Source organism: Mobula birostris, chromosome 4 (genome assembly GCF_030028105.1).
Source record: "Mobula birostris isolate sMobBir1 chromosome 4, sMobBir1.hap1, whole genome shotgun sequence".
Classification (NCBI taxonomy): domain Eukaryota; kingdom Metazoa; phylum Chordata; class Chondrichthyes; order Myliobatiformes; family Myliobatidae; genus Mobula; species Mobula birostris.
The window spans coordinates 124,218,684-124,245,126 of NC_092373.1; the positions used below are offsets into that span (position 1 = coordinate 124,218,684).

The following is a 26,443-nucleotide window of genomic DNA, read 5'->3' on the forward strand; positions in this document are numbered from 1 at the left end:
GAGATTTTCACATTATGCTATCATAGGGCTGAAAACTAGTTTACAAATTTGACATTGTGTTTCTTCTGTTATAACTGTACTTCATTAGCGCTTCTAAATTGATATCAATCAGTTCTTAAAAAATTGGGATGTTTGACTGAGATGACAGGAAAATTCTTTACTCAGATAAGAGGGTGAATATGTGGATTTATTTTAGCATGCAATGCAGTGGAGGCTAAGTTGCTAAGTATAATTCAGAATGAGTTAGCTAGATTCTTAAACATACAAGGTATGAAAAGGAATTGGGAGAGAATGGGAAAATGGCATTGAGATAGAGGGTCACCCTTGGTTGTATTGAATGACAGAACTGAATCAAAGGGCTGAATGTACTACTTGTGTTCTTATTTATCTATGCTTACCAGTTTGATTCTTGAGATGGTGGAATAGTTCTTTGAGGTGATACTAAGCAGTCTAGACCCATAGTCTGATAGCAGCGAAATATACAAAATAGCCCCTGAGCAAACAAGATAGAGGAATCATGTTTCCTCTGATTGGTTTTCTAGCTCCATCACTCACACTTGGTAGGGTTGGGGGGGGTGGGGGTAGGATTTGCCATTCAGGAGAGACTTGGGGAAAAACTTCTTCACTCAGTAAATAGTGCATTGCCTGACTTCTCAGCAACCAAGGCTGTAGAGGCTCAGTCTCTGAGTATATTCAGGAAAATAAGAGCGATTAATAGGTTTTTTGATATTAAGGGATAAGAGACTAGTGCAGGAAAGAAATGCTGAAGGTAAGAGTTCAGCCATGGTTTAATTGATTTCAGGAAAAGAATGTTTGAAAGTCAAGATCACAAACCTATCACAAAGCTCATTGTCTGCAAAGTGGATGTGATCCCTGCCAAAATAAATGGTTCTTTATGTATAACAAGCATCACAAGATGTTGGAAAATACCACTTGTTTTGTGTCCACAAAATCCTCCAAATCCAGTGGCAGGTTAATCAAATCCAAATCAGCTTACTTTGCCAGGCCAACATCCCCTGCAATGAGACCCTATTATATTTGGTCAGTTCTGCTGAGCAGCCTTCATCATTCACATGCCTGATGCTGGACTTGCAAAATATTTATTCTGTTCTGAGCTCTGTCACAGGAAAAGATTACTAATCAGACTGAACAAATGATTGCAAGATGTTTTTAGCCTCCCTGAAAAGGTGCAATACAGTATCCCCATTTGAAGTCTCTGCTTGCTTCCCACTCAAACTGGAGAAGAGCATTTAGGATGATGTTGAGGACCTTGTGCTCATATATAAGGAGAACACAAAATCCCAGTGTAAATGGTAGAAAGAGTATCCACACATGCATCTTATCAAGCGCTCGCTGCCCTACCTAGGGAAGGCTCTGCCATTCTGCATTCGGCTCACTACATTGCTCAAGATGCATAGAATTGGTGCAAAAGCAAATCATCACTAATCTCAAGGAATTTCTAAGACACGGAAGAAGAATGGAGAGTAAGCACAGAGGGATGAATAGCCTAACCCTGTTTTATTCCCTTTTGTTAAATGTCATCTCTCCCTATTATTAACTTTCCAGTCATTAGATAATAAGTTTACTTTGAACTTTTGAACTTCAATGTTATATCTTGTATAAAGTATTCAAGAACCCTATATAATAATATCAGTGTTTCATTTAAACATTTGACAAATAGATGGAAGTACTAAAGGCAAATAGGGTCAAAATACACTTTCCTGCAGTCAATGGTGCTATGATACTTCTTGCAGCTCAGCTTGTCCCTGTCTTCTGCACCTGCATACTGGGACAAAGTCCGAGCTGAGCTGCAGGTCAAGACCCACTGACACATGGACATACTAAGCTCAGTGGCTGGACCTTTACCTCAGTCCTGAGTGGGACCTCTGACCCTGAGTGAAAAAAGGTAATGCAGGGACATAGAAACATAGAAACATAGAAAATAGGTGCAGGAGTAGGCCATTCGGCCCTTCAAGCCTGCACCGCCATTCAGTACAATCATGGCTGATCATCCAACTCAGAACCCTGTACCTGCCTTCTCTCCATACCTCCGATCCCTTTAGCCACAAGGGCCATATCTAACTCCCTCCTAAATATAGCCAATGAACTGGCCTCAACTGTTTCCTGTGGCAGAGAATTCCACAGATTCACCACTCACTGTGTGAAGAAGTTTTTCCTCATCTCGGTCCTAAAAGGCTTCCCCTTTATCCTCAAACAGTGACCCCTCATTCTGGACTTTCCCAACATCGGAAACAATCTTCCTGCATCTAGCCTGTCCAATCCCTTTAGGATTTTATACGTTTCAACAAGATCTCCCCTCAATCTTCTAAATTCCAACGAGTTTAAGCCTAGTTGATCCAGTCTTTCATCATATGAAAGTCCTGCCATCCCAGGAATCAATCTGGTGAACCTTCTTTGTACACCCTCTACGGCAAGAATGTCTTTCCTCAGATTAGGGGACCAGAACTGCACACAATACTCTAGACGTGGTCTCACCAAGGCCTTGTACAACATCCTAATCTATTTTTCTTTAATTTGTTATGTTTTTAAATTAAATTTGTATCTTAATTTGTACTTGCTACTTGAACTGTTTGAAAATGATTCAGACTATCAAGAGACATTTGAAACAGTTCAAAGGCATTTGGCATCAATGAATTGTCAAAACACTAACAGGATGTTATTGGAGTGTGATCTCAGGATCCACCACATGCTCTCAGACTAATCTGCTTCATAGGAGAACCAGTGGGTATGAAGCATCAGCTCAGTTAGCAATCTGTTTCTGGATAAGGTTTGTTTGGGCAGATGGATGCCACCTTCAGCGATGACCTCAAGCCGTGGGTCACGATCAGTACTATTCTGCTCAGAAGGCACATGCAATGAAGTCTTATTTTACTCAGGAATAGATTGAGATTGAAAAACAGGAATTAACGTCCTTAAGGTCCTTGTATTTCCACAATAATACAACAGTAACAGTCTGGTGGTTATTGAGAACTGCTACGGAAGGACAGAAACGGCAGAGGGAAAAGAAATATGGAGTTGCAGAATTTGATACTGTATTCCAAAGAAGAAATACCTAATAGATCAAAAATAGTTTTCAAACCTGGAGGAGAAAATGAAAATAAAAGTAAAGATTTAGTTCTTGGCTCTCAATAGGAACTTAGTCTTTAAGACAATACTGTATAAGTTTATCCCATCCATAGCCTAAATCTACCTTGAATATTATTTTACAATACTTCAGTGTAATGGAGTCATAGAGCAAGAGCATGGATACAGGCCCTTCAGCCCAACCGGCTCATACCAACCATGTTGTCCTCCTCCCAGCTAGTCCCAATTTCCTGTACTCTTCCAAGCCACATCCCTCCTGCTACCTATCCTTCTTAAATGACACTATTGTACCTGGTTCGACCACTTCCCCCGGCACGCTCAACATGCAGAGTCTTGCCCCTCAGGACCCTTATAACTCTTTCCCCTCTCACTATGAACCACCCTTTTTGGAATCTCCTACTCTAGGGGAAATACTCACCTCCCAGTTTATCCATGCCTCTTCTAGTTTTAAGCACTTCTATATAGTCACCCCTCATTCTCCGAAATTCCAAAGAATAAAGACTTAGCCTGGGCAACCTCTCCCTGTAAGTCAGGCCCTCTATGTGAATCATCCTTGTTAATCTTTCCTGCTCTCTTCCCAGTGTAACGTCCTGGGAAAGGTTTCACTGCCAACGTGATGGTTGTTCTGTAGCAGCAGTGTTTGGGTTATGACTAGAGATAACAGGGGCTTTGGAATATTCTGCCATCCAATGAAGGGAGTGTTTTTTCCATGTTTTGTGCCTGAGAGCAAGTTGTTCAAGGTCTTTTGTTTGGCAGAAGATGCCGGAACGGAGAGGTCGTAGACTGCAGGACAGAGTGGATGTGGAATGGGGCCGGGAGTCGATGACGCCTGGGAGAAATCGACGGAGAACTAACAGATGGGAAAACCATGAGTCCAACCTGCACATTAGACTGTTTCATTAAAATGGGCCCTTTTCTTTTTGTTTTCTTTACTAACCCTGTAGTCTAATTAAGAATTATACAGCTCAATCGTTTGATTGCATATGGTGTATTGTCTGATATTTTGTGGTACTGATTTGTAACAGGGTAACACATCGCGCAGTAGCCACACAAATGAGATTTCACAAGACTGGCGGGGCCAGAGACTGTCTTTCCCCTCGAGCCTAGATTAACGCCGCCGGCCGAACCTGGGGGTTATACCAGTTTAACTATATATTTCCAATAATTCGGTGACCAGAACGGTACAGCCTCGCCAACAACTTAAGTGACTGTCACAAATCTGATAGTCTATGCTATTTTTTAGTTTTTTATGTATTCAAATTAATTTTCTCAAAGGCATTGATTCCTCAGAGGATACAAGTCCAGGAGCTTCTTCCCCGTGTGACGAGAATACACATAGATAAGATGTTAGCTGTCCTATGTGAGCAGCAGTTGGTCTGCCACCTGTCTTCAAGAGAGAGATAAGGAATAACGAAGCAGCATTTGGAGATGTGTAATGAAGGGACAGGAGAGAGAGCTGTCTAGAGCGGCTCCCCCTTTGAACTCTGAACTGTTTGAAGTGATGGACAGGCGATACCCCAGCAGGGGGATACAAAGGGACAGGTTCGCTAAGACACACATGACACCCGAGGTAACGAGACCCTGGAAGCGGTGCGCCTCTCACGAGTCGGTGGGAAGTACCGGACCTTAAACGCACAGGGTGGAAAGGTACGATCAGCGGGAACCCGGTGTGTGTCCACCCTCGCTTGGGTGCCAGGTTCACTGCAGAGGATCGACCGCATCTGGAGGAGGGGTCACAGTTGGTGACCTCAGGTGACATCACAAAGGACCCGCCCGGAAGCTGCTTGTGAGCAATATCGCCGGTCTGTGAGTGGAAGCCGTTTCTGAATGATCAGTCATTCCCGTTCTCTCTCTCTCTCCCCCCACGTTGCCCATCGCCATGGCAACGATTACTGCGAACTGAACTATTAAATCGAACTGGACTTTTGTGTCACTTTGAAATTGGTCATTTACCCCTAGACAACGATAGAGCTTGATTGATGCTGTTATCTTAATTCTGTGCACATGTGTGTTTATCATTGCTGACCTGTTGCATTTATTATCCTTTCGATTACTGTGTTGCTTGTTTCTTTAATAAAACTTTTTTAGTTCTAGTAATCCAGACTCCAACTGAGTGATCCATTTCTGCTGGTTTGGCAACCCAGTTACGGGGTACGTAACACCTGCTAATCTTTCACTAGGAGATTATGGTCTTGGATAAATAGTATTAGGGAAACGGGAATCCAGCAATGTTTGCTGGCTGATTATTGTTGGATACTTAAGCAAGAAGCCTCGGACACTGAGTACAAATGAAAATCATCAACAAAATTTTTTAGTTTAGTTGCCCTATTGCAAAGCATTAGCACTATCATGCAATTGAATGCATGTTTTGTTTCTCTAAATTCTTACATGAGACAAGTAGCCTGAAATTATATTTGTGTTCAGCTTCAAGAAGTGCATCAAGAAAATTCTGAGGAACCAACACTTAGAAAAATAATTGATGTCCAGTGATATTATTGGCTGTTGCTCAGTTGCAATAGATTACACAGCTAAGCATGCTCCAGATTTCACCCTTCACGGTTCAAAAGGGAATTCGCCGAACATTCTTAGCAACATATATTCCTCACAAATATTGCAAGCCATGTGATATTTTATTATTTAACCACTTTAGCATTGAGGATATTGAACAGTGGTTAAATTCACTACCACTTTATGACAATAGTTGCACTACTGAGTTCAATCAATCCTTTGGGATGCCTTGAAAGGGAACATATCAATGTAAATATGTGTTTCCTTCCCTTTTCCTTTCTTCCCATGGGCACATGAATCACATGTGGTCTTGAAATGAAGCATTAGGAAAGTACTTGAGTGTGATGAGAGGAGTGGGGTTTTGGTAATGGTATTGGGACAGTGAGCTTGGTGGGATCAGACTACGATGTTAAGTCTTAGCCAATCATTGCAGCCTTTTTTCATTTGTCTTTCTCTGAGCTCTACTGGGAGTCATGAATGGGAGCAGTGGATAATTATTTGTCATTTCTAAATCTACAATCATCTTCTTCCCTTTCCCTTGATCTCTTCTTCACTCACTAACCCACACCAATTTGTTACGTCTAAGGAGCTCAATATTGGAAATATCACTATGACTACGGAGCTTGCTTCTTGATCCTGCTGTTCTTATCCTTCCCAAAATTAAAATAAAAAGGTATTAACTTTGAAGGCAACCATAAAATGAAATGCCCAAGAAAATTTCTTAGTTTTGGTGTTGAAAATGAATATACTATGCAACTATGTCATGTTTTACATTGCAACTGACTTCCAGAATAATTCTGCAAGGACAAATGTTGATAGTTTGTTCAACCAAGAAACAGCCATGTTGCTGGAAAGTGTTAGTTTAAAATACTATTAACTATCAAGTGCCAATAATTTTGGACTGCAGTTCTTCAATACTTAAGTCAAATTTTATTTAGTTAAATAAGTAGTTAGCTATTCCACCCTTCTCACAACCAGCCATTTTCTTTTGTGAAAATAACAATTGCAATTGACAATTCCCCAAGTAAGTGAGTAGTTTAGAATTATTCTAATAAAAACAATGTCTGTATTCATTTCACTAGCAGGTGCAGAATAAATTTCCATATAATATCCATTTAAATAATTAGGCTACATTTCACATAAAATCCAAGAGGATTACTCAGTAGCACAATCTCTTCTCTATTTGAACCATACAGTGTTGTAGTGGTGGACAGAGTCTATCTGCCACATTGTGAGAAATGGAAAACTTTCATTTGCAGTGAATGAATATGAAGAAGTTTATTACAAACATGTTTAGAGAGATTGAAGTAACTCTGAGGAGGCTCACATGGCCCCAACATTGGCAAGACCTGTTAGACCAGATGGCACATTTCTGCACAGTAAGTATTATGTAACGTTCTCTATTTTTCTTTAGTCTTTGCAAAATAAATACATGCATGCATTAGAAAAACTTGAATGTTGGCTTTGGCATAATGGAAAATTGTAAGTGTACATAAGTGGTTTTTCCAACTGTTTTCTCAACAGATAGGAGCTCCAAGACCTAAAAAAAATTAATATTAGCAACGTCTTCTCATGGAGGGAATATAAAAACAATGTGCTTCTCTCACTTTTCCATGAAATTGGTTTGTGAACATTTGCAATGAGTATCAAGGAAATATTCATTGAGCTAAACTGCATCCTTTCCTACCAAATATATCTACATCCTTTCTTACTGATTACATAAATATTCTTTAGTAACCACTTTATTGTGTACACCTCTAGACCCCCTGCTCATTAATGCAAATATCTATTCAACCAAACATATGGTAGCAACTCAATGTAGAACTGGTCAAGAGGTTCAGTTGGTGTTCAGATGAAACATCAGAATGGGGAAGAAACTATAATCTAAGCGACTGTGATCATGGAATGATCATTAGTGCCAGACAGGGTGGTTTGAGTATCTCAGAAACTGCTGATCTCATGGGGTTTCATGTCTAATAGTCTCTAGAGTTTACAGGGAATGCTGTGAAGAACAAAAATCATCCAGGAAGCAGCAAAAAAATGGCTTGTTCACGATAGGTGTCAGAGGAGAATGGCCAGACTGGTTCAAGCTGACAGGAAGGTGACAGTAACTCAAATAACCACATGTTACAATAGTGGTGTGCAGAAGAACATCTTTTAATGTACAACACAGTGAACTTTGAAGCAGAAGATCACACCGTGTTCCATTCCTGTACCTAATAACGTGGCCACTGGGTGCATATTAAACTGGGGCACTTCTGAGGTTAAAATATATTTCAGTCAATCTACAAGTTAAAATACACACTTGGGTTAACTGCTTTGAGTTAATGGTAAAACAAAATCTTATGCCATTCATCAATTCGAGGCATTTAATCTCTGCAAGTGCTACTCTGACAGATTTTACATGTTTTTCCTTTGTGAAACCTTATTTGAAATAATTTTCATCACTTGACAAATACAATGCAAGTGATAATAATCAACACTTCCTTGCACACTGCCACAATCCATATACTTAGGCTGTTCAGACAGAATAGCTTACCATGATTTGTGGACACATTTCCAAATACTTCAACTGGATTAGCAAAATTGTGTTAAATGTTTCAACCCTGTCTATTTAAGTTCCTGATTTAGGATTAATAACATAAGGTTAAAAGAAATAGGAATTTATTTTTAAAACCGCAAATCCAGAATGGTTTTGGCACGTCGGGTGGCAAACTTGCCAGTTCTTCAGAAATGTTATCTGTTTTTTTTACGAAGCCGAGTTGCTAGCTTGATGCTCAACCCAGCACAGACAGAAAGCGAGCAAGGAGCTTGCAGGATTCCAGCCTGGGACTACTCACCTCAAAGTCCGGTGTGGATGCCACTGCACCCTGGCAGCAAGGGTTCAGTACATGTTACAAAATGTTATACAACAGAGGTGGCATGTCCCAGTGAAATTCTTCTACGCAAAAAGTACATATGCTGAGTCCTTCTTTAGCCTTAGTGTGTAACAAGATAGAAACTAAAACAAAAGTGCTGTAAATCTGAATAAGTAGAGATCAGGAACTTCCACAGATTCAGGGTACTGGCAGGAATTCACCCAAGAACAACATTTCACAAGTACAAGATCATGAATCAATTAAATAATTCATTTAAAATATTTACCCTGATTTGATGCACTGAATGGGTGCTGCACAGAGACTGCACAACTCAGAGTTAGAAATGCTGATTAGACTTTGCCCATTACTGTTTGGATGAACATCCGGCAGATTGATTATGACATAACTTCAGAATGAATGGTGCTAGAGAAACATAGAAACATAGAAACATAGAAAATAGGTGCAGGAGTAGGCCATTCGGCCCTTCGAGCCTGCACCACCATTCATTATGATCATGGCTGATCATCCAACTCAGAACCCCGCCCCAGCCTTCCCTCCATACCCCCTGACCCCCGTAGCCACAAGGGCCATATCTAACTCCCTCTTAAATATAGCCAATGAACTGGCCTCAACTGTTTCCTGTGGCAGAGAATTCCACAGATTCACCACTCTCTGTGTGAAGAAGTTTTTCCTAATCTCGGTCCTAAAAGGCTTCCCCTCTATCCTCAAACTGTGGCCCCTCATTCTGGACTTCCCCAACATCGGGAATAATCTTCCTGCATCTAGCCTGTCCAATCCCTTTAGGATCTTATACATTTCAATCAGATCCCCCCTCAATCTTCTAAATTTCAATGAGTACAAGCCCAGTTCATCCAGTCTTTCTTCATATGAAAGTCCTGCCATCCCAGGAATCAATCTGGTGAACCTTCTTTGTACTCCCTCTATGGCAAGGATGTCTTTCCTCAGATTAGGGGACCAAAACTGCACACAATACTCCAGGTGTGGTCTCACCAAGGCCTTGTACAACTGCAGTAGTACCTCCCTGCTCCTGTACTCGAATCCTCTCGCTATAAATGCCAGCATACCATTCGCCTTTTTCACCGCCTGCTGTACCTGCATGCCCACTTTCAATGACTGGTGTATAATGACACCCAGGTCTCGTTGCATCTCCCCTTTTCCTAATCGGCCACCATTCAGATAATAATCTGTTTTCCTATTTTTGCCACCAAAGTGGATAACTTCACATTTATCCACATTAAATTGCAGCTGCCATGAACTTGCCCACTCACCCAACCTATCCAAGTCACCCTGCATTCTCTTAGCATCCTCCTCACAGCTAACACTGCCACCCAGCTTCGTGTCATCCGCAAACTTGGAGATGCTGCATTTAATTCCCTCATCCAAGTCATTAATATATATTGTAAACAACTGGGGTCCCAGCACTGAGCCTTGCGGTACCCCACTAGTCACCGCCTGCCATTCTGAAAAGGTCCCGGTTATTCCCACTCTTTGCTTCCTGTCTGCTAACCAATTCTCCACCCACACCAATACCTTACCCCCAATACCGTGTGCTTTAAGTTTGCACACTAATCTCCTGTGTGGGACCTTGTCAAAAGCCTTTTGAAAATCCAAATATACCACATCCACTGGTTCTCCCCTATCCACTCTACTAGTTACATCCTCAAAAAATTCTATGAGATTCGTCAGACATGATTTTCCTTTCACAAATCCATGCTGACTTTGTCCGATCAGTTCACCGCTTTCCAAATGTGCTGTTATCACGTCCTTGATAACTGACTCCAGCAGTTTCCCCACCACCGACGTTAGGCTAACCAGTCTATAATTCCCCGGTTTCTCTCTCCCTCCTTTTTTAAAAAGTGGAGTTACATTAGCCACCCTCCAATCCTCAGGAACTAGTCCAGAATCTAACGAGTTTTGAAAAATTATCACTAATGCATCCACTATTTCTTGGGCTACTTCCTTAAGCACTCTAGGATGCAGACCATCTGGCCCTGGGGATTTATCTGCCTTCAATCCCTTCAATTTACCTAACACCACTTCCCTACTAACATGTATTTTGCTCAGTTCCTCCATCTCACTGGACCCTCTGTCCCCTACTATTTCTGGAAGATTATTTATGTCCTCCTTAGTGAAGACAGAACCAAAGTAATTATTCAATTGGTCTGCCATGTCCTTGCTCCCCATAATCAATTCACCCGTTTCTGTCTGCAGGGGACCTACATTTGTCTTTACCAGTCTTTTCCTTTTTACATATCTATAAACATCTGGCATAGCACGATAGAGAGCACCTAGAAATGTCCGATCCAAATTATCATTTGGTGGGTTTCCATAAGAAATGCTTTAAAACATGCACAAAACAATCCTAATGTGCAACTTGTACAGAAGAAACAGGAACTATGTGCTTCAGTTTCCAGGTTCAAGCCTTCCATTCTTAAGTTTAACCGATCTTTTCCACAACTTTATTGGGCTAATTTTAACTTGAGCAGTAAACACCCAAAGTTATCCAATTTTCATTTGATTGATTTAATTGCAACTCCACAAAATAGCACATATGATTCTGGTAATATCAGCATATCCCTGCAAATTGTGATTGATTCTATGATCAACACTATAAAAAGCAAACAGATGACAAAGAAGTTATTTTTATACAGTAATTTCAATCTGGTAAATAGTCAGTGAAATCCAGAAATCCATGAGTAAATTGATTACTCACCTTTTAATCTAATGCTTTCTGGGCTTCCATCTTGCTGCAATTAAATAGGAACAAAATAAAAGTCAATAAATATCAATTTCACGATTTTTATTTCATAATTGTGGGGTATTAATTTATGTCCTTTACTTACTGAAAATACACAAAATGAAATTTCTGCAGCGAGATGAGTAATAACTTTATACTCTAACTTTTCATTGACTGGCAGTGCTGCTTGATTGATTTCTTGTATCCATGGCATTATTAGACCGGCTTTGAGATCTTTGTCATTTGGGTGGGGCGGTGGAGGAGAAATGAGGTCTAATGATCTAATGAAATGATTCTTTTTTTCACCAAAGCAGATGGTGAAGGTCAGGAGGCAGTTTTTAAATCGATCAGAAAGAAAAAGATAAAACACATAAAATTGACCACATCAGTCAGTAGAAAAATACCAAAAAAATCTTTGAATTATGAGAACAAAGAAAAGAAAATACAAGTTTGATTAAGTTGAAAATATGTTTTAATTTATAGCTTAAAAAACTTTTAGTGATTATGTCAAAACTACAATGTTAACCATTTCCTTCTTAGTCAGTGCTTGCAGGATCCAGTTCTATAGGTCATGGTCTGTGGATCCTGCATTCTATCCCCACAGAAAGTGTAAGATGCTGAACATGGCAGATGGGTACAACTAGGAGAAAGTGCACTCCTTCTATCATTTACATTGGATTCTTTGTGCCCCCAATGAATGGATTTGAGATTTTCATTTGCATTCCAAATTCCTCTTTTGCATCTTGGGCTTTCAAGGGCCAGGGAGTACTCAAACTCCTCAGCACGTCAGACAGATTTTGTGGAGCAAGAAGAGTCACTTACATGAAACACTAACTCTCTCTTTTCACCATGACCTGAACCTTTTCCAGTAAATTGTTTTTATTTTTGATTCCCAGTATTTGTGGCCTTTGTTTTTCAATATGCATTGAGAATTTTCATTGTGCTGTTTACTAGTTTCATATTAATTTGCAAAACGAAGAAAGAATTGTGTTCTTGGAGGTTGAATTGTCGAATAATGAAACAGAGAATTCATTCATTTCATCTTTTGTGCCCGTGCCATCTCTCTAAAAGAGCACATCTCTAAATGCTCTACTCTTTCCCTGCAGTAGTTTCAAATGTTTATCTACTGTGTTTCTGAAATCCACCCTTAAGTAGGTTCCCATCAATCACTCAGCTGCTGTATTCTAGTTCATATAAACTTGCTGTGTGGCAATCAAGAAAAACACGTCACTTCTGATTCTTGTTTCATTCACCCTTAATTGTATTATTTGCTTACTGATTATTTTGTCACTGCCACTGGAAACATGTTAACATTATGCTGAAGATCTCTCTAAATCTCTTAACTTTTAGTGTTCTGTAAAGAGCAAACATACTTTTGTTTAGATTCTTCACATTAACTGAAGTCCCTCATTTCTGACACTGTCCAAGTACATTTAATTTGTACCTATTCCATTAAAGTCCTGAAATTTCCTGAAATGTATTATCCAGAGTTGGCAGCAATCGGGGCCAATGAGCATTTTATGGAGATTTAGCACTGTTTCCTTGCTGTGAGGTATAAAACTCATTCTCATTTACTCAAGCTGAAAGTTTGGTAGACTCCAGTTCCACCATACTGAAATTTGGAAGTTAGTTCACATTCTGTTTAGCGCAAACAAATGAGTACATTCCATCTCTATGCTTCGAACCCCCCCCCCCCAACTTACTTCCAGGCACCTTCATATTTGTATATTTACTCCTTGCCTTATGCTTTCTGTGATTCCTTTTACAATTTACATTTAAATCACCTTCTTACCAAAATGAAGTACTTCACTGCTATAAAGTAGCTTGCTTTTTTGTAACTGGTTTATTACTATTCTCCCCTTTGTCTGTTATATGCTTTGAGATTATTATTATCTGCAAACTTCAAAATGATGCTTCATACATCAAAGACAAAGACGTTAATAACTATCTGATAAAGCAGTGACCACAACATCAGCCCCTGGATGACACACTTCACGTTCTTCACTTGTCTGAAAGAAAACTACTCACCACTGATGTCTTCTATTGCCTTGAGTCTGTTTTGTATGTACAGAGCTTGTACCCATTAGTCCCATGATATTCACCTTATCCATAGAAGTCCATAATGAGATAACTTATCACTTGATTTTTGAAAGTCTATCTATACCATATTACCTACATTGCCTTCATCCAATTTCTCCATTCTTGATTCAGAATCTATCTGATTTGTATGTTCCCAATAGTAAAGATTGTGTAGCTGAAACATGTTATGCTTTTTGCCATGAAAAAGATACAAGTATGTGGAATGTGTTCTTCCATTCTTGCACAATGATTACTGTTGTTTACACAGGCAATCAGATTTCAATAAACATAATCATTTTATCCAAGTGTTATTTGAATGCTGTGGAGAGCAAATAACAAATATAGCTTTTCCCATTTTCTCAAAAATACGGTTGGCCCTCATTGATGATCAGGATAAATAAATATTTGTGAAATTCTGACTGGACTGCGCAATGGTTGAGAACACTTCTCAAAATGGATCAATACATTTAAGAAGTGGAGGCTGTTATAGGATCTGCTGCAGAGTGCCCCTAAAAAAAATGAAATGAGATACGTGGAGAAGGTTGTTGGAAAGTACAACCTACCACCTATTGCTGATACAATTCATGACTCGGTTGGTGAACAAGAATAGACTGATTGGACAATATTTAACAATCTTCCACATTGTTGGGTAGTTGCCAGTTTTGTTTTGCTATACTGTGGCAGCATGGCTACAGTGTTGAGACAGGGACGTCAGTCAGAAGTCAAGTTTGATCGCCCATTTAGCACTCAGGCTGAACAGCTTTGTCAATGCTTCAATGTTATCTTAGGAAAGATGCTGTCTTGAAGCTGAACTAATTATTTGCTTAGTACCATTCACAATTTAATGTAACAGACTACTGTGGTCTGTTGCTTGAGGTCAAATAACTTTCTTTATTGCGATGTAAATTTATGTTTCACATTTGCTAGGTCGTCACTTCACCTAGCAGCTTTGGCTGTTGCTGCTTCAAACATTACCCTTCTGCACTGTAAGTAAAGCAGTCCTGATGTCTGCGGATTCAGACAGGTTTTTTTTCCAGCAAAGGTGAACTTGGTAGGTGAGAAAACTTCAAAAGTGAAAGTTTGATAGTACAAAGCTTGTATGTGCTTGTCAGAATAAAAGGCAAGGATAACAGGTTCAGGGAACCTTGGTTTTTGAGGCATACTGAGGCCCTGGTTAGGAAAAAGAAAGAAGCTGCATAGTGGTTATAGGCACATAGGAACAAATGAGGTACTTGAGAAGTAGAAGAAATGCAAGTGAACACTTAGGATAGAAATCAGAACTAAAAAAAGACATGAGATTGCTCTAGCAGACAACGTGAAGAATCCTAAATTATTCTACAGATATATTACGATCAAAAGGATCGCAAGGAACAAAACTGGTCCCCTAGAAGATCGGAAAGGTAATCTAAACATGGAGTCAAAAGGGATGGGGAGATCTTAAAAGGGATCTCACTTGCTTGGGGGACGCACGTAGAGTCTATAGAAGTGAGGCAAAGTAGCAGCAAGGTCATGGACCCAATACAGATTGAGAAGAGGAGGTGTTTACCATCTTGAGGCAAATTAGGATGGACAAATCCCTGGGGCCTGACAAGGTGTGGGAAGCAAGTGCAAAATCTGCAGGGGCTCTAACAGATATATTTAAATCATCCTTAGCATCAGGTGAGGTGCCGGAGGATTGGAGGATGGCTAATGTTGTTCTATTGTTTAAGAAAGGTTGTAGAATAAGTCTGGAAATTATAGGCTGGTGAGCCTGACATCAATCATGATAAAGTTAATAGAAGGTATTCTAAGAGACCAATACATAAGTATTTGGATAGACAGGAACTGATTAGGAAAGGGACAGGACAGGAATTCATATCCCTTTTGCCAATCACCTGTCCAGCTCTTGGCTCCATCCCTCCCCCTCCTGTCTTCTCCTATCATTTTGGATCTCCTCCTCCCCCTCCAACTTTCAAATCTCTTACTAGCTCTTCCTTCAGTTAGTCCTGACAAAGAGTCTCGGCCCGAAACGTCGACAGTACCTCTTCCTAGATATGCTGCCTGGCCTGCTGCATTCACCACCAACTTTGATGTGTGTTGCAGGAACTGATTAGAGATAGTCAACATGGCTTTGTGCGTGGTCAGTTGTGCCTAATTAATTTGAGCTGGAATCCCTACTACATTGAGTTCAAGGCTGACTGGCAACTCCTGCAACACTGCTACAGTTCGACCACCGGTGCCAAACTGTATCAGTCTTTGCCGTTCCTTTAGATTCATCAACTGCATGGGCAACAGCTTGTGTATCGACTTTGACAGCTGGGACACAATATCCCTGGTCGACCCCAACCCTCAGAGGGCCATTTAATTTACAATTTTATAAAGGAACAATTTCAGCGAATTGGGAGTGAAGTCAGAGTTTGAGTCATCTCTTGTACCTGTAGGTATCTCCCTCAATAAGTGACCCTCTTTTGAACCACATCCCTATAGTTTTCCCTCTTAATTGGCTGATAGGGTTTTACTTCAGTTCTCGAATTTCCCTACTTGCGGCCCATGCAAAACTTTTGATTCTTTCAATGGCACCACAGGACTTTACTGCCTCCAGCAATACCTGAGGCTCTGTTTTCCACCTCTTCCTTCAGAAGATGCCTATTTCTTTGTTACGATTTAACACCTTGCAAAATGCTGCCTGGCAGTCAATCAGTCAAACAGAACACTTGATTTTGTTATTTTCCAGCCCAGTCTTGAAATATTCAGGGCGTCAATGCTTTCTGAAGACTGCCGTTTAAATTTGCAGCCATGTCAGTGCAACGTTCCCAGGTTACAGAGTAGCATGCAGCTGATGGTGATAATATGAAAATGAGTCAACCCTATAGCTGAAGGAAAAATCTAAATGTCCTGGGTAGTTTGGCACAAGTCCCATCTCAGCATGGCGTCACTGATGGAAACTTCAAGGGCAAATTTTTCTCCAAAGGAGTAAATGTTCTAATATTCATTTCTGTCAACTTTACTTTGCTCCTGCTTAGTTAGTAAAAAGAATCAACTACAATGATACAATTTGACCACATATAGAACCATGATAAAAGTTTCAACTCAGCAGATATCTATCATCTTTTAGAAGGAGCTTCCACGAGTCATCACTCCAATCTAATTCTTCTAAAACATACGAAATCCATTCGCTGCTAAACAATATATTTCTGGATAAAAACGATAAAAATCTCAGAAATACAACCTTCAGAAAGCATTTGTGAATGTAGTGTAACTGAGCATTATGTCAGTTAATCACGTACATTTGAAATTAAACATGCTTCTGAATTTTAAAAGTTACCTCCCAGATTATTATCTAGATTGGCATCATTTTCCTTCATGCCTTCTTTTATTTTCTTCATCATCATTTTCTTCATGGCTTTGTACTACTTTGCTGTGATTTCATATTTGTATTTTTCTAGGAGTCACTTTTACTTCTTTTATATCTGCCTATGTCCTTTTGATTGGCGTTTCTTCATTATCTTAGTCTGTTCAATCTTCCTATTTATGAAAAAAGAAACCTGTGAGGTTATTTCAGTTGACGAATGTCCTTTGGGAAGGAAATCTGCCACCTTTATCTGGGCTGCCCTACATTCTGTTCCAACTACTGTATATCCCACTTGATTGCCTCTGGCAAACCAAACAATTAGTGTCAGAATCATGCAGCATGGAACTGGGCCCATTGGCCCATCTGATTTATTCTGGCCATAATTCTTATCTAAACTAGCCAGTTTGTCTGTATCACTCTTAATCTTTCCTATCCATGTAGATATCAAAGTATCTTTTAAATATTGCTAATGTAGTGTACCTGCCGTAAGCTCTTCCTCGGGCAGCTCATTCCATATCCTGACCACGCTCTGGATGAAAACGTTACTCCTCGGGACCTATTAAATCTCTTTCCTCTTACCTTAAACTGTTTGCTGTCTTACTAAAGAATTAAAACTGGAAAAGACACCCAGTCTTGACCAAATTCAGGCATGACTAATTTACTCCCAATCCAGCTGATCTTGCAATGTTTTCTGGTTTGTGTCTAACGTGAGGGAGCATCTAGTCAAGCAACAGGATTAGACCTTAGAGATAACATGTCAGACTCCTCCATCACATTTCCTAAGTATATCTTATTCTACTATAGAAGGCAGTCGTAGCATATAGGTGAAAGCTCTCTTCTTGCTGCTGCCATCAGCTAGAAGGTACATGAGTGTCAGGACTCGCACCACCAGGTTTAAGAACAGTTACTACCCATCAACCATCAGGTGTTTGAACAAAAGGGGATAACTACACTCACTTGCCCCATCATTGTCATATTCTCACAGCCAATGATCTCACTTTTAAGGACTCGCATCTCATTATTTCACGTTCTTGTTATTTTTTGCTGTTTATTTATATTTGCATTTGCACAGATTGTTGTCTTTTCTGCACTCTGGTTGATCTTTCATTGACCCTCTTATAGTTACTATTCCATAGATTTGCCCACAAGAAAATCAATCTCAGGGTTGTCTATGGTGACAGATACGTACTTTTGAAAAAGCATCTAGTACTTTCCCAGTGTAAATGATGTACAAAGTCTTCTCGGGCTTCGAGCTGGATACAGATGTTGACTTTAACAAATGTTTCGATGGCAAAATCCACTATCTTCATCAGGGCTGATGCCTAAGCATGCCTAGTCTGATGGTATATACAGTATACTCAACTCCAATCGTCCATCCCTCCTGATGGGTTAGTCCTCAACCAATCAGGTTTCTGCTGTCCCACCTTATTTAAAATCGTATTCCAATCCTTACTTAGAGCAAAACCTTTGTCTTGTTTAAAATTTTTATTCCTTAGTCTTACATCAAAGGCTTCCTTCACCAGGCAGTCCCAAAAACCATTGGCACAGCACAGCAGTTTTGTGCTGTCGGTCAATCCTGTGGTCATTGCGCATGCAGTATTCTGCTACCACGGACTTCCCCAGTAACTCAAACAGATTCACCTCCTTTGCTCCTTGATGTAATTTTTCCACCGTGCACCCCGTCTGGCCGATATATGCTGTTCTGCATTCACAGGAAATCCAGTAAAGGCCAGCCGTACTCAGTCAGCTTCGATGTAGTGTCCCTGTTCAGGAGAGTTCCCATTAAGGACAGTTCGGTCCTTCTGTGGTCAATGGTTGATAAGGGTACCAGTGACCTTTTTGAACACATCTTTACATCAACATACTTCCTCTACAAGGGGAGCAACTATGAATAAACGGACAGAGTGGTCATGGGATCGCCCTTGTCGCTGGTTATTGCTAATTTCCACATGGAGGGCTTTGAGGGGAAGGCACTGAGTTCATTGCCCTTACACTCCAATTGCTCCTTCAGATATATTAGTGACAGTTTCGTAGAGTGGCCTCATGGACTCCAGACACTCCAACAGTTCCACGACCATCTGAACAGCATACAGCCAAACATTCAATTTATGGTGGAAATGGAGAAGAATTGTTGCCCCCCTTCCCCCCGTTCCTGGACATTCTAATACAGCAGAAACCGGACGGTTGCCTCAGGAATAATGCAAATTGGAAGCCCACTCACATGGACTTATAACTGAAAATAACAGTTATCATCATGCCTCCCAACGTAGAGTAGTTCTTTCTACTTTGATTAACCGTGCGAAAACTATTTTGGACCCGGAGAGACTCCACAAGGAAGTAAAGAAGATTAGGCATGATGCTCCGACAGAATGCTACAAGGCCAAGGAGATCGACTGGGCCCATAAGAAGACCGATGGTAAAAGCAGGAAACCTGACAACGAGGACGTAACCAGTCACTACCACCTGTCTTCCCTATCCTTCCACAGTTTCTAAAAGGATCGCCCCAATCCTGAAGAAATACTGTGTTAATACCATCCACAAACCTGTGAGGAAGTTTAAATCCCAGTTTATGAGGGTCAAAGGTGACCTGGGACTCAAGACTGCTGGTGTTTATAGGATTCCCTGTGAATGCGGAGCAGTGTATAGTAGCCAAACAGGGTGCATGGTGGAAACCAGCATCAAGGAGCATAGAAGGTGTTATCTATTTAGGTTCCCAGAGAAATCGGTGGTAGTGGAACATTGCATACTCAATGATCACAGGATTGAGTTTACAGGCACAAAACTACTGTGCCGCACCAATTGCTTTTGGGACTGCCTGGTGAGGGAAGCAATTGAAATAGGACTAAAGAATAAGAATTCTAACAAAAACAAAGGTCTTGCTCTATGCAAGAGCTGGACAGCAGAAACCTAATTGGTTGAGAACTAACCAATCATGAGGGATGGATGACAGGAGTTGAGTATAGATACTACTGGACTAGACGTGCCTGAAGAAGATAGCAGAGTTTGTCATTAAAACATCAGTTAAAATTGACACCTGTAGCCAGCTGGAAGCCCACAAGAACACATGACCAACAAACCTTCTTTATGGAGGCAAAGTCCCACCTTCACGTCGAACACACGCTCCATCATCTTGCGTGGCACTACAAACCTGTCCAAAAGGACAAAAGTAAATGGTAATAGCTTTGGCAGCTCAGAATTGAGCATCCACAAGGTATTGTGGACCAGGGGCAGTAGAACAAAAATTAACACAGGTGCAGCCTGTATCCTCATAGATTTGCATATCTCACGTTCTGCCAGTAGTAGCAAGCAAGGGGGCCAACACTTGTTCAATGAGAATTGTAAAGGGCCGTGCTGCGAACAGTAGCAGCCATTTCTAAAATGAAACGCAAACCTGGTGAGGACAATACAGGACAACATGGAGTACTAAACAACAAGATACAGTAAGCAATAGACAGAGCTATACAAGGGGTGGCACGTTAGTATAGTGGTTAGCACAGTCCTTCACAGTACAGGTGACCTGAGTTCAATTCCCGCCACTGCCTGAGTTTGTACATTCTCTCCGCGACCACGTGGGCTTCCTCTGGGCACTCCGGGTTCCTCCCACTCCCACAGTTGGTAGGTTAATTGGTCATGTAAATAGCCCCATGACTAACCTAGGATTAAATCGGGGGATCGCTGGGCAGCATGGCTCGAAGGACTGGAAGGACCCATTCCCCACGGTATCTCAATAAATAAATAAATCTATCTCAAAATAGGCAGATCAAAGCAAAACTTAGTTATCATACAGGTGTGAATGTTGGTGAACAATTAAACAGCTAAATGGTGGGGAGGGCTCCTAGTCTTGTGCTCCAGAATTATCTATACTTCTGGCTAAGGTGTTCCAGTACTGTTACAATTGCCCGACAACATGGAAAAATTCCCAGTTTTGCTTTGTTCAAAAAAGCCATTAAACATTCTATCAGGCTAATTACTGCATATGAATTGGTGTTCTCTCATTCACCAACATGGCGATGGAAAGTGTCACTATCAAGCTGAAAGAGGCAATTAATCTCCTATTAACCAATATCTATTTTAAGTGAAAATGAGTATTTTTGACATCAAGGAAGCATATAATTAAGTGTGGAATTAAAAAGCCCACTGAAACTGACATCAATGGGAATGAAAGGAAAACCATTCTAAGGATTAGAATCATACTTCACATAAAGGGAATTGTTCGAGACCAGCTCGAGAAAATCATGACACTAACCTAATGTTGTGCTGAGAGGCTGGATCTTCTGCTGCAAGTGACATACTTTCTGATACCCAAAGTCTTTCTATCACTTGGAATTGCAGTTGTCGAGATGCACTTTCACATCACACTGCTGATGGGCTTTCTAAGACCACTCAATAAACTCCAGAGCATCCAGAACTATGTAGCCATTTGATTGACACCCTAACCAACACCTTAAACATTCACTGCCTCCACTAGCAATACAGAGTGGCTACCAGGCATATCATCTGAAGAATATGTGGCCATCCTTCACCTAGGCTACCCTGACAACATTCCCAGACCCATGATCTCTAACAGAATGGAGAACAATGGCAGCAAGTTCAGGAGAGCACTAACATTACAAGTTCTCCTCCAACTCATATACCTTCCTAAGTTGGAAGTAAACCGTTGATTCAGCATGGTCTATGGTCTAAATTCCAACAGCTCAGTCAGTGCACCTTCACCAGAAGGACTATCGCTGCTCAAGAAAATGCTTTTCCAGCATCTTCACAAAAGCAATTAAAGGTGAGTAATAAATGCTGGTCCAAGCAATAACATTCATTTATTCAATGTGTGAGGTGTTGCACTTTAGGAGACAAATCAGGTAGGACACTGAGGAATACAGCAGAACAGAGGAATCTGGGAATACAAATCCATAATTACTTGAAAGTGGCATCACAGTCAGATAGGATCATAAACAGAACTTTTCGAATATTGATCTTCATAAATCAAAGTACTGAGTACAGGCGTTGTGAATGTTATGCTGAAGTTGTTTATGAATTTGGTGATGTCTAATTTGGAATATTGTGAGCAATTCTGGTCACCTACCTAACCAGGAAAGATGTAAATAAGTTTGAAACAGTGCAGAGAAAATTTACAAGGATGTTGCTGGGACTTGCAGAGTGAAAGGAAAAGGTTGAATAAGTCTTGACTTTATCAGATCTTCCCTCATTCTCCTATGCTGTAGAGAGTAAAGGTAAACAAAATGATGAGGGGTATAACAGGAAACAACAGGAATTCTGCAGTTGCTGGAAATTCAAGCAACACACATCAAAGTTGCTGGTGAACGCAGCAGGCCAAGCAGCATCTGTAGGAAGAGGTGCAGTCGACGTTTCAGGCCGAGACCCTTCGTCAGGGCTTACTGAAGGAAGAGTGAGTAAGGGATTTGAAAGTTGGAGGGGGAGGGGGAGATCCAAAATGATAGGAGAAGACAGGAGGGGGAGGGATGGAGCCAAGAGCTGGACAGGTGATTGGCAAAAGGGGATACGAGAGGATCGTGGGACAGGAGGTCCGGGAAGAAAGACAAGGGGGGGGGGGACCCAGAGGATGGACAAGAAGTATATTCAGAGGGACAGAGGGAGAAAAAGGAGAGTGAGAGAAAGAATGTGTGCATAAAAATAAGTAACAGATGGGGTACGAGGGGGAGGTGGGGCCTTAGCGGAAGTTAGACAGGGGTATAACAGGCTTTTTCCACTGAGGTTGGGTGAGACAAGAACTAGAGGTCATAGGTTAAAGGTGAAGGGTAAAATGCTTAAAGGGAAAATGAGGGAAAAACTTCTTCACTCAGAGAGTGGCGAGTGCATGTAATGAGCTACTAGTGGAGGTGGTGGGTGTGGGTTCAATTTCAACATTTATGAGAAATTTGGACAGATACATGGATGGGAGGGGCATGGAGGGCTATGGTCTGGGTGCAGGTCGATAGGGTCCAGGCAGCATAATAATTTGGTGTGGACTAGACAGGCCAAAAGCCCTGTTTATTTGCTGTACTATTCTTTGGTTCTATGAATAAGTAAAATTTAGTACAACGCAGTGGAACAAATGAGGTAACTAAATCCATGTTGTTGCATTCAAGGGTGGTGTAGCTGAAAATGGAAAAAGGATTGTGATCCTTACAGTGATCCAGCTCTCTGCCTCATTCTGAATTGACAACATGTTCAGATTACAAGAAGAAATGTGCGCAGCAAAACTAGTGCAAAGATTTTGTTACAGACCATGAGAGATTGATGGTTTATAAGTTTATGAAAAAGATTCCCAAGTGAGGTAAAATTAAATATTTTGCATTTGTCTCTGTAAAAAGAGTAGGTAACTAAGCAGCACATTCTACGATTGAAAGCAAATTGCAATATTGATTAATCACAGGTTATGGCATAATTATCAATAAAATCAACCTCTAACCAAGGAATTGAGTGTACATTTTGATATAAGGACAATGGGCACATTAAGGATTCACGTCCCTTCCTCTTTCATGTGTGAACGCCACGGTCAAAATATGTATGTGAGGTAGGAGGCTTTCAGAGACCTAGATCAGCAGAGTTTCATGACAGGGTGCTTATGAAGCAGAAAACACAGATAAATTCTGCAACAATGACATGACAGGACCTGTACAGCGTGTGGCAGCAGCTTGTGGTTACTCTGGGAGATGAACGCTGCAGCACCAAGGCCCATGTGAGCTGATCAGTGCAGCAGATGAGAAAAGCTGACAAGCAGCTTCTGTCTTAATCTTATCTCTAAATCCCTGGGACCTCATTTTACTAAATCATTACTTTCGACTGTGATTGTCAGGCACTCTCCGTGGTTATGTTTTTATAATGTCGTTATATCTCAAGAGGTGGTGATTGTCCCAATAAGCCTTAAAAATCCTTTCCATTTGTTGGCGAAGGTCCAGGCTGGGATCCGCTGGGATGTTTCAGTGGAACACCAGCTCGATAAGAAAGTTCATTAAATTACTCAGTTTTATCTTTCACCATATATGTGTGTTGTGTACCTGGTATTGCTAGGTGATTCCTCCCAGGTCTGAATCCCTCTTTTGAGTCCTAATTCCTGTAGGAATATAGTTCTGCCAGTTCTGGTAGCAACTTCAGTACCTTCCAGTAATGTAAATCTAACACTAGACTGCTATCACAGGTGACTTAAATTTTGCCAGCAACAAATTCCTACTAACATATACGGCATTTGTAGACTAGTTATCGGCACAGCAATCAAGGCTGATTTTTGACAAGTGTCACTGCCATGGCAACTATAGAATTAAGTCGATTATAGACCTGCCTGTTTGATTCTACATACTGCTTACCAAGTGAGGCTTTGTGTTAATTTAAAAGATGTACAATTTTTTTCAGGATTACTGAGTTTGGTACACTGTTTATTTGGACCACTCTACATAACCTGAGATGGGAAGGATGCATTAAACAATAAATACTGGCAAGACACGTACATCTCTTTGATGATCCCAACACATTGTTCAACAAAGGGGAGCGACAAAACTTCAAGACACAAGAAAATTAAAATTGGTTGGAATTTAACTTAACAGAATGAAACTGAATACAGTGAATGAATAGAAAGGATTGAGGATAGAGTTTATGTGGTCTGAAGCATAATGCGGATAAGTGAACTTCCATTAAACTAGAGCAGCAATGCATTTGTTAAATTTCTACATAAGGGACCCAGTGGTCTTGCCTAACAATCCAAAATCATGATTTTAAATCAGACAATGGCAGTTGTGGGGCTTAAATAATCTGAAATTTTAAAGTAAAACTACTCTGCATAATGATGATCATATAGCAATAGATTGTCATTAAATATCTATTTGATTAAGTACTGTTCTGTGTGGCTGGAAGCTTGCCTTCATTATGTGGTTTGGCCAGTATGTATGTCCAGAGTGTCAACAATATGGTTGTTAAGTGCCCTTTGAAATAGACAAGCAAACCACTCAGCTATATCAAACCATACAGGAAAAGGATTAAAGTAGATGGACTACAAATATTGACACCGCTATTGAATTCAGACACAGAAGAGTTGTTTAAAGGTCTGGCGGGTTTGCATTATTCTTCATAATTCTCTGGAGACTGAATTAAAAGTGGGAAAGCAGTTTCTTACCCAACTCATGTACAGACTGAGAGAGTCAAACAGACAGAATCATGCATTACAGATAATATAACTGTCTCCTCTATCACAGTCCCTGAATACATCTAGTCCCACTGCTGCACAGGTTAATAAGGTGGTAAAGATATCATATGGCATGCTTGCCTTTATTAGCCAAGGTATTGAATTAAACAGGCAGGAAGTTAGGCTGCAATTTTATAAAACTCTGGGTAGGCAAATCTAGAGTGTTGGATTCGGTTCTGGTTGCCCCATTATCCCATTATGGGAAGGATATAGAGGCTTTGGAGAAGGTACAGAAGAGATTTACCAGGATACTACCTGAATTAGATGGCATGTGCTCAAAGCAGACATTGGCAAAACTTAGGAAGCTTTTCTATGGAGTGGCAGAATCTGAAAAGAGTTGATATAGGTTTATAATATTGTGAGAAACATAACAATGGCAGCCGGTATCTATTTCCCTACAATCAAAATGTCTACAACCAGAGGGCATACACTTAAGGTAAAAGGGGTAAGTTCAAAGCTGATGTGTTGGTAAGTTTTTGTGGAACACAGAGTGGTGGGGGCCTGGAATGCACTGACAGATGTGATAGTAGAGGTAGAAACAGCCAGGTCCAACAGGAGTGAAACAAACCATATTGTTATGGAGCCTCCAGCATCCTCCTGGGGTAGTTGGGGGGGCATGGGGTGGTATGGTCGTTATTAATCAGAAACTCAACTAAACCAGCACATGATATGGCTACAAGAACAGTTCAGAGGCTATCTTTGACAATTGTCTCATTTCAAGTATTTCCAAAAGAAATCAATTAGAATGTCGAGGCAATTTTGTCAACTCTAGAAATATTTGAGTTCAGTTTGCTTACTTTGGTTTAGAAAATGCCCATATGAGGAACAAGTATAAATGAATACATCCAGTACCTTATGCCGTAAGCGCACTAAAGGCAGATAGTGTTTTGGACCAAATCCTTCTTTAGTTGGCACCCCATCAGTGCTCAAGTAGAAAACACAGAGCAATAAAAGTGTTGACCACCAGTCTGGCATCATTGTTGGTCTTCGCCTGAATGCTAAAGGGGAATAAACATCAGGAGTTTACTCATTCATCATGAATTATTATTAAAATCAGATATGAATATACTGACTATTTAATACACTAGTAGCAACATAATTATCACAGACTTTGTGAAGTAAAGATCAATATCTATTTAATTTTCGTATTTTAATTGCATATTAATTTAACCATTGAGCATATCAGTTGCTTAATTTATTCATGCTTTCTAAAATACACATGGTAATTCACTGCTGAAGAATATTGTAACTGTAATAATGCTTGTAGCAGTGATTATAAACAACAATTTAGCCTGAATACGTGTTGTTCCAATTTTTTTTTTTACATATGTTATTCAATTGCAGGAAATGAAGCTACCAAGTTCTAATTTCAGTCAGGACACCTGGGACAATTATCCTCAAGGAAGCTACCTTCTGCCTGACTGGTAAACCCCGAAGCAATATCAGTGCCAAGCGACTGTCGATCCCACAGAAATGTTTTGACAGCCAGTGAAGCCAGCCTGAACCAACTACAAACTACAGCAAACGTGAATTGGATATTCAAAAATATTCAAAAACTGTTGAATATCCAATTCACGTTTGCTGTAGTTTGTAGTTGGTTCAGGCTGGCTTCA

General features: G+C 40.5%; 1 protein-coding gene across 3 annotated transcripts in view; it reads right to left on the minus strand.

The window, feature by feature from the left end:
- fstl5 (follistatin-like 5) overlaps nt 1-25,805 on the minus strand; it is a 747,707-nt gene extending 721,902 nt beyond the window's left edge. For 2 of the 3 annotated variants that reach the window (XM_072254700.1, XM_072254702.1), the window contains exons 1-2: nt 25,683-25,805; nt 17,729-17,754 (exon numbers count right to left, since the gene is read on the minus strand). In XM_072254700.1, coding sequence (XP_072110801.1) covers nt 17,729-17,754; nt 25,683-25,805 — 149 coding nt within the window. The remainder of the gene's footprint in view (nt 1-17,728; nt 17,755-25,682) is intronic. The other variant, XM_072254701.1, reaches the window with a different exon arrangement.
- Between the last annotated feature and the right edge of the window lie 638 nt (nt 25,806-26,443).